Source organism: Asterias rubens, chromosome 1 (genome assembly GCF_902459465.1).
Source record: "Asterias rubens chromosome 1, eAstRub1.3, whole genome shotgun sequence".
Classification (NCBI taxonomy): domain Eukaryota; kingdom Metazoa; phylum Echinodermata; class Asteroidea; order Forcipulatida; family Asteriidae; genus Asterias; species Asterias rubens.
The window spans coordinates 21,789,031-21,798,799 of NC_047062.1; the positions used below are offsets into that span (position 1 = coordinate 21,789,031).

A 9,769-nucleotide genomic window follows, 5' to 3' on the forward strand; every position below is an offset into this window, starting at 1 on the left:
GCCAGCAGGGAAACGGGTGACAGTGGATGGGGTTGTTACTCTTAACCTATCGTTTATTCTTTAGTGGTCCAACAAGAGAGTTCTCCACTAATCATCATGATATCTCTAATTATCCCAAATAGAGATATTTCCAAGATAGAGATATAGTAATATATGTACTATAGAGATATCTCCAATAACGATATATCTGATAGAGATATCCACAATATTGATGTTTCTCATTGGGATCTCACAGAGATATCTCAAATAGAAATATCTCTATTTTAGAGAAATCTCCAACAAACATAAAAAATATCTCTTGTTAGAGATATCTATATATTTATCAGGGATGTAATGAGGTAGGGCCTATCTATACTAATGATGATATATTACAGGAATATAATGATATGTAATCAATGTGTCCCTATCTCTTAGAGATAGCTCTACCCCCAAAGAAGATAAATGTATAGATAGATAATCTATAGGATGTTATGCTTTAACTGCCAACGGTCAGCTCACCCGAAAATTCCATCGACACTTATCGGATTCTACTCTAATCTGTTCAAGGAGCTGCCATTAAAAAAAATATCTCCAACCTATTTTCTAAACCATCCGACCGGATAATAGTATTTTTAAAAAACACTATAAAAAACAGGACAGTTCTTTTCAGAACTGAGAAGTCTCCCGTACCACCGAACATCTACTCAGCGGTAGTAGAATTAAGCAAGACAGTTCTCTTCTAAAGAACAAACTCTACCTGGCAAGTAGATACACACATGGTGTTACCACAAACCAAACAAATATTGATACCTCACCATCGAAGGCCTCAAATCCTTTAAACCTAAATAGAGATATCTATACAATTCGATTTATGTGCCCAAGTTCTGGGCATCTACTAAGTACTAAAAATGATCGAAATGTCATCACTGATGGCTATTACTATGAGAGGCATTGCGCACGAGCAGAACTACGTCATAAGAGGACCACGTGGTGTCGAGAGATACGTATAAAAATAACTATCATTGCGAGAGGTGAGTGGAATTGTGATTAGCCCGAAAGTGGTCTCGCCGACAAACTGACGATCCGGACTTAACTCGAAACTAAACTTGAAGCTTAATTTCCATATACAGCCACTTTCACTTCAATAGATATAGCCATCTGTGGATTGTGAAGTATTTGGGTGAGTTTCTTTGTGTTTTATAAGTATGGTTTCAAGTTTACCCTGCGTGTTAGCGTTTTTCTGATTGAAATATCTTTCTGTTTAATAAATCTATGATAACACAAAGCAATGTTTATAAGAGAGCAGCGGTTGATTTTGAAATGTCTTTAGCTTATTGCACATCGTTACCAACCCCCCCCCCCCCAGTTTGTTTTGGAACCGTTCGATTGTTTTGATCCTATATAAATGTAATTTCATCAAATAAAATAAGTCTGTGAAATTGTCATTTCAAAAGGTCGCGTTTTTGAGATTTATTACCGAAACTCGGCAGCGAAGTTCACGCAGGAAGAATAATCTCAACACAATCTGAGAAGCGATACTGGGGTAACCTTCATATATTCACATTATCGGGGATAAAAAGTGATATCTTTCCCATAACCGTATAGTACTTCGAATTGAAATGTTTCTCAAAATGCATTATTATTAGACCTACATCCAAAGCAGCTGTACTTCTCACCACGAATAAGCTTTTATTGAAATTATTTTTCAGAGTCATTACCAAATGTATACAGACCCTCTGATAAGAGAGCCATCGGTTGAATTTGAACTTTCTTTATAGCCTGTTGCACAAAACAACAATTTTTTGTTCGTAGTCGATTTTCTCTCTCCTAAAACGCGAGCTGTAATTTATCAATAGGCTATATCGAATTCCCGTGGGAATACAGCCGCGATTTGAAGATCCAGCACCTCTATAGGCCTAATCTGCTCTTGGTGGATTTGGAACAGAATGAGTCATTATGTTTATTATCTGTTACCCACTATACTGATGCGCGTGAGCACCGTACTCAGTGCTTTCCCAAGTTCTGTCCAACCTGGGGTGGATTTCACAAAGAGTTGAAACTAGTCTTATCTCGAGTTAGGACCATTTCTACGGTAGGACTGTCCTAAGTTTTTGTGAAATCGACCACTGGGCCCAATTTCATAGAAATATTGCTTAACAATTTGCTCCTAAGCGAAATGAGCAGGATACCAGTCACAAGTTGACTATGTTAAAGAATAATTTGGCTTATAACCTATAAGTCAAGTAAACACAACCGTGTTGTGCTTAGGTATTTGTGTGCTTAAACATTTCTACTAAATAATGTATAACAAAACTATGGCGGCTTCTAATACGCGCATTACCGTCACTCAGTGACGCTCAAGGTGCTAACAATATTTGTGCAAGGTGTGTGGGACTACGTTTTGAATTATGAGGCCTTTTACTTTTAATAGCACCGTGCAAAGGTTTACAAGGTGCTGTAGTGCAATATGCTGCTAATCAAACCAGGAACACTGGGGCGAACCCCTTCTCTTTTTGATAAGTGCACTGGCTTCGTTTACGTGCGTTACACAACACACGAGGCCAACGGCTTAACGTCCCATCCGAATGACGAAGCAATTTGTTAAGTGTCTTGCCTAAAGGCCACAGTGTCGCGACTGAGACTCGAACCCACACTCTTACACATTATCGGTGTATGGGTAAAACACAAACTTTGTTTGTATCCACAAGAAACTTAATAACTATTAAAATTAGTCGTCCCACGATGCTTCAAGTAATGTTCGTCCATTCTGCAAGATTTTATCATTTAGATTTTGTTTTCCAGCCAAGATATAAGCTTTGCATTATTCCTTACGGCCAGGCACATAAGAAGTATAGGTTTACGCCAATCCACTCAGACGGAGACATGACCATTTAATTGATATTATTCTTTGGCACGCAACAGCAACAATTCTGATACTTAGAGGAAAGAAAAAAACAGAAAAAAAACAGACGTCCTTCATACGAGGTAAAACCTAAAGGGCGATTTCTTATTAATAATGTGCAAGCTCCATTTTAATCTTTGCTATTTATCTCCCGTGTGCACTGGTAAGTACCAGTGCCAATCGGTTTATTTTTTTTAGTATTTGCTTTTAAAGGATTTGTGTTTTTGAAATGAAACTCTAAACTCTAATTGGCAAGTCGACATTTCAGACATGTCTAAGGCCATTAAGCGTCGGGCGTTCGTCTTGTCAATTTGAAGTGCATTTCAATGTCCAGTTTAATGGCAAGAATAAACAACAGTCCATTTTCTGGGCACTTGAGGGAAAGATCGTTTCATTTAAGACGATACTTTATCCTAGTGGAAAGTAATAAAACAGAATAATATCCTCTTTTTGTATATAGAGTGCTCAACAGATGACAGATTAGAGATTGGTTGATGTCGATTCTACAAAATGCTTTTGGGAAACAGTCATCTGCTAATAGACATTTATAAACTATATTATAAAATATCGCTCTGAGATTATTCATCAAGTAAAGATGAAACAGAAACCATAATTTGATCTTCCCAAAGGGCGAAAACGAGTTTAAACATTTTGTGGTTTCACTTCGGCATTCTTGCACAATCGATATAATTGTAACTATTATAATACTGGGTGCCTCAGACTTTTGCAAAGGCACAATACTTGAGACATGCACCCATGATAATACAAAATATTGGTCTATCTCGTTACCCTTTTTCTCTCATTGTATTCAACGTCGAACGTAGGAGTGAGCTTTTATTCAGTCTTGCGGCTCCCGACAAACAAGGGAAGAAAAGAGAAAAAACTGAAGCGATTGTGATAAACGTTGCTTGGTTTGAAACGTGACACTCGTTTACCACGGCACCTCTGGCGATATGAACACAATCCACGGTTGTGCTCAGTTCACGGGGTAAAAGAATCATTGCACAATTATAAGCTTTATTCCTGGTGAAAATGTATTATTGTTTAAAATTATGGAGAATCAAAAGTCAACAAATGTCTTCGGAGAGCAACAGTGATACATTATGGCTCGACTTTCAAAGTAATAATCAACATAGGCCAAGCTGTGCAACATCATTTAGGAGGCATCATAATAGGTTAGATTGTTAATAATGGGTAACTCTAGCTGAATTCAATGTAGCCTACATTTTCGCTGACATATTTTGTTCTTAGTCATCTCAATAGGCTTGAGAAACTTACATTTAAAAAAGTCAGTACCCTGGTTTGACATTTTAATGATCTTTGTGTAACTCTAACCAATACATTGGTTTACGTAGATATCAAACTTCGAAAAACGACGTTCAATTACACAGTCAGATTTGGTTGGAGTAGAATTGGGAATTAACTGTCAATACAAACGAAAGAAAACGCTGTTTTCTGATGTTGACCATTTCAAAAGTGAAAGTACTTTTTGCAGAAAGACTTAGCAGACGAGTGTCTTAAAGATAAAGTATAACTTCGCTTTTCGGAACAGGTCTATTGTGTATCATATATATTATAGACATAGGTCCCGAACTCAATTCGAATATTTTAGTGAGCAATTACTTCTTTCTCAAAAAAACTACGATACTGAGGAGCGTTTCTCACAATGTTTTATACTAACAACAGCTCTCCATTGCTCATTGGTTTTTATGCTAACAATTATTTTGAGTATTTACCAATAGTGTCCAGTGCCTTTTAACAACGACCCAAGGATTAACGTGCCAGCGCTCTACCAACTGATCTCTCTTTCGTCGTACTGGACTTGTTCTTTCTATAATTTGTTTTTTAAACATATAAAAAAAAACATCTAATTTCAAACACTTGAAGAACCTCGACAAAAACCGTATCTGACAAAATGCAACTTGACAAAAAAATCAAAACCTCAAAATTTACATTTTCTAATAGATCAAGATATATTGGGTTTGATTTGCATTGCATTTCATCCTCAGAAACACTAAAACACTTCTAAAACACTTTTGAGTCAATGATACACAAAAGAGGTGCGGCGCAAAAGTTAGTAGAAAATTGATTGGACATGATGTTTTATGAGAAGCTGAACAGGGCTTGAATAAGGGCAATTTATTAGAATGGGATTTGAACCTACGACCCCATGATTAACGTGCTAGCGCTCTACCACTGAACGATCTCTATAGCTTTGGTGGTCTTCCTGATCATTGGCAACATCTTTGTTCGGGGTGCCGGTCAGAAGCTACACGGTTTTACAACTTGTATGTTCTCTATATTTTTTTACTATAGATACACTGAGAAGATTCCACAACATCGTCATGAGGATCTCGAGGGGACAGCATACCCCATTGGCGGTGGGCTTTTGCCTTATACTGTTGTCATTGTTCGGTCGTCAGCGGTGTACGGCTTTCCCAGTGGTAGAGGAACTCCCTGCCGACCCATGGGGGAATGGTGCCGATCTGACGGTACCAAAGACTAAGGAGGAGTACGGTAATGAGGAGGGGTTTCTCGGTGGTGGAGACATTTTCACGGGGGACAAAAACGCAGAGGACCAAGCCTGGGGGTCTTACGTGGACCTTCCTGGGGACGGTGATGGTTCGTTGGGGCACTACGACGCCAATGACTGGGGCAGTTTTTTTACACCCTCCTCTGATAACAAGGCCGAGTATGATTATAATAGCGACTATGATCCTCTAGGGGGCGGTATGTTCACCAGTGATATCATTGATCCTTCAATAAGCCATAGTCTGTACGGTGGCTCAACATCGAATCAAGACGATATACCACAGACTGGGGATGGACACAATTCAAACATGGATGTTAAACTTTTACCGGTAACTGGGTTAGGTTTTGATGCGGGTCAGGACTTGTTCGATACGAACGGTATGATGGAGCAAGGCGGGGTGGGTCTCCAGGAGGGGAAACCGGGTACCCCTGCTGGGGCAGGAGGTGAGAGCAACCATGAAACGAACGCCGTTGATGGGAGCGTTCTTCCCGGGGCCCGTCCCATCCAAGACGTTCCTAACGTCTTATCGTCAGTCCTTGCCAAAGATGACGATATACCAGCAGTTCCTCAGGAGGCGGATATGTCTGTTGGTTTCAATGGGATCGGCCTCCATGCACGACACGGAGCGACAGACCAGTTTACGGACGAGAAAGATGACAAGGTTTGCAGAGCACATTCAAGTCAGATTCGTTTAATGAACTTTTTCTTTATCAAGCGCGAAACTTAAATTGATAATATCTGCGTGGTTTTTGGCCATTGCTTTCCTAGCAAAAAGAATCCTACTCCAGGCCTACTATTTGTCGCTCCTTGAATTCCGCTCTTGAAGGAGCACGGCACTTTTTTGTGGTAAAAGGCACTTCTATAATGAGCAAATTATTCATTTGTATTGGAACTTCCAAAAAAACAAACATGCAGGGCACCATGACAATTGATGTGGTAACGGTTTTATTTGCGGTGTTTTCTGTTTTATTATTTTAACCCCTTTTCGAAACCATTTATACGATCAATGTTCCAGAAAAGTTCACACGATTTGCCTAGCTTGTCCTTTCCATAAATACGTAGATTGGAAAAAAAAGGGAAAAAATCACAACACTTACAACCTCGTCAAAGACTGTGTCTGACAAAAAGCAACTTGACAAAAATTATACCTCCAAATTAACCATGCATTAACCCCTTTTCGACACCCTTTATACGTTTCAGAATACCATTCGTCGTACTTGACTTGTTCTTTCTATAAGTTTTTTTTTTAAACATATCAAAAAATCAAATTTCAAACACTTATAGAACCTCGACAAAAACCGTATCGTACAAAATGCAACTTGACAAAAAAATCATAACCTCAAAATTTACATTTTCTAATGGATCAAGATACATTGGGGCTGATTTGCACTGCATTTTATCCTCGGAAACACTAAAACACTTTTGAGTCAATGATACACAAAAGAAGTACATACTAAAAAGTATCCTAACTCACTTCTAAAGTGTTTTATCGCAAGGCACCGTGTTATTTATTAATACAAATTTTCCGAAAACCAATTGAAACGACATCGTGCATACTAAATTAGAAAGAGACGGTCAAAGTAATGGGAAACAAGTGCGTGGTCAAATAGGCCTTGCCTGCATGTAGAAAAGTTTGAAAAGCGCATCGGTAAAGGCGATCGACAAAGTGGCCTCTAGGCTGAATTTCGGACTTAAACAGCCTCCGGAGGGTCTATTTGAATTTCATTATAAACGAACTAAAAACAAACGTTTTCGGACCGTTTTTTTTCTCTTCGATTTTGCCCTTTAATTGGAAAAGAAACCCTCTTATCTTGTCAAAACTAAAAAATTCGCAATTGTCCAATTTCAATGGAAAATGCCTCGAGGTATAAAAACCGCATGGGTTTCATTTGATACTAATCAGGAGTATGAAATCAACCAGTTGCTTGTTTTGTTGTTTGGGGGGTTTTCAATTCTTTTCGTTTTTCTGGAACTGACTCACGACGACGACAAACAAACTTGTAAGACGAGGCCTTTTCCCCTGGCCTCTTCTAACCTCTGGTAACATGAGATAACTCGAGAAGGAATTGATGCCATTGTTGACCTTCTTTAAGGCCATGGGGTCCTTATTCAACAGTCGTACCCCAAGCATCAAACATTTCATTTCAATGCAGTTCCATTTAGTACAAAATAATGAGAAAACCGCCTCTTCGTCGAATTGCTTGGATGCACATGTCTGTACTCTTTGCTGATGTCAGAGTGTTTGTTGTTCCAGATATTGTTTGATTTTGTTTCGGTTGCTGTCTAACTAGGCCGAATTGCATGGCCCTGCTTACTGTAAGCAAAGAATTTGCGCTTACAGAAGCGGGAAGTTATATCAATGGTTCCGCGGGGAGTTCCATGTGTTGGTGGGAACTGCATTGTTCGCTTGTACAACTGGCACATAAATTCGGCGCATTGCAGCAACATCCAAAAGCGTCTTTTAGTGGTTTATCTAATATTTATTTTTACTTATTGTCGTCTTCTTATATAATGTTCGTTTGTACCCCGCGGTGGTGCAATTTTTGTGTGTTTTATCTATGCTATTTTTATCAATATTGTTATCCTGTAATGCCACATTATTCAGCTTCGTGCTGTCAGTTGGTTTTTTTAATAAAAATGAATGAATGAATGAAAAAAAAAAAAAAGCAACATCCCACCCATGACGTCAAAGTATTGCCCTGTGCGCACGCTATCAACGGCAGAAGTGTTTCTAGTTTTTCAAAATCTTGAAGTTGGGGCCAATTGTTTTGATCGAAAATTACGAACAAATTCAAAAGTGTTTCAAACATCACAATTACATTACAGACACATAAACAAGTTCGGATATAATTTGTTCGCTCATTCAAGTAGCTGTTGAATCAGGTTCGTTGCAATGTTTTTGAAGTACTATTTTGGTTAACTTTTTGTTCTTCTCCCAGCCAGCAGGAAGACCGTTAGATGAATCACTGGGTGCCATACAGCACACATCACGGACTGAAGGAGACAGTGTCCACTCCCTACTGCGCCAGATCGTACTCCTTGTCAACAGACTGATCGAAGCACAGGGAAAACAAACAGCCAGTTAGGAGTTGGCCTCTTTGTATATATTAATCGCCTATAAATTTATTGATAACTATAGATGGCCATTTTATTTAATTTAATTTAATTTTTTTTTTTTTTTTTTTTTGGGGGGGGGGGGGTGATAGGGAAGGTGTGGGTTGGGAGGGGAGGGGGAGGGAGTGACCATTGTTTAAGGAAGGTAAGGGCCCATAGAAGATGATTGGAATTGGGTGATTGGTACGAGAGGGTGGTTGACTGATGACGATGATGATTAATTTCTGGTGTCATGTTGGATATTCGTGGGTCCCCCCCCCATGGGGCGTGTTTCCGGCCTAAAGGTACTTGAAGGTAGTTGATTCAAGAGGGCGCTATATCGGACGCAATTTCATGTGTTGGGGCGGGTTGGGGCACCACAGAATCTCTGAGAATTTCATGCCATACCGGTGTGGCAGGAGACACGTCCCCCAGGAGATTCGGTTCCCCCATTTGACAAACTGTGTACAAACTTTTAATTTTTTTCTGTGGGTCATTCCACAGAAAGGTCATTTTGAGTTATATTTTGTTTTGAGTTATATTTGTTTGGTAAAGTTTATTTCGCCATGACGTCACACGACTAGTCATTAATATTCATAAGCTACCAAAATATTATGTGCCTCCGGGTCCAAAGCGTGCAATTAGTCTTGTGTTTGTATCAGTGGCCTTTGGGAACGATTTGACACAACTATTAACGACTGGAACGCTGTGAATACATAACAGACTGTACAAGCCTCAGGCGTATCCAAAACAAGAAAATAACTTGAATGGGAACTAGACTTTTCTATGAAGTTAGATCGTTGACTTCTATGTACAAAATATTCTATATAAAAAAAATCCCATAACAGTTTGTGATGAATACGGTAACAATAGTTTGTACACAACAAGTAATTTTGAAACACAGATAAAACATGTGACGAGTAGTTTTTCAGGAACCCCATTTTGTCAATCACGCCGAATGTGCGACCACTACATAATGAGCGTCAGTTGGGCAACATTCTTAATCGGTAGTTGGAAACGGGAGTCTAGGGCTTTAACCCTTTGTAAATGGATGCCTAAACATCGTCCACAATAGTTCGTGTGCACCAACATGACAACGATTTACATATAAACTGCACAATGCCATTTCATTTCGAGCGACGACCGACGATTTTGTCGCGGGATGTCAAAGGTCACTATTTTTAGCCTCGTACAAAAAATTTATTTCCCTTTTAACGTCATCGCAATTGCGATGACTTTAGTGAAACGCAGAATTAGCGACA

General features: G+C 39.1%; 1 protein-coding gene across 2 annotated transcripts; it reads left to right on the forward strand.

Moving 5' to 3' along the window:
• Positions 1-1,020: 1,020 nt before the first annotated feature.
• Positions 1,021-8,590, forward strand: LOC117296758. 2 transcript variants are annotated; one of them, XM_033779805.1, is made up of 3 exons: positions 1,021-1,159; positions 5,198-6,075; positions 8,354-8,590. In XM_033779805.1, the coding sequence occupies exons 2-3, from the start codon at positions 5,227-5,229 to the stop codon at positions 8,498-8,500; spliced, it is 996 nt and encodes a 331-aa protein (XP_033635696.1). In that variant the 5' UTR covers positions 1,021-1,159; positions 5,198-5,226; the 3' UTR covers positions 8,501-8,590. The 2 variants fall into 2 exon arrangements, with proteins under 2 accessions (XP_033635696.1, XP_033635704.1); XM_033779813.1 differs by having other exon boundaries at positions 8,358-8,454.
• The last annotated feature ends 1,179 nt before the right edge of the window (positions 8,591-9,769 follow it).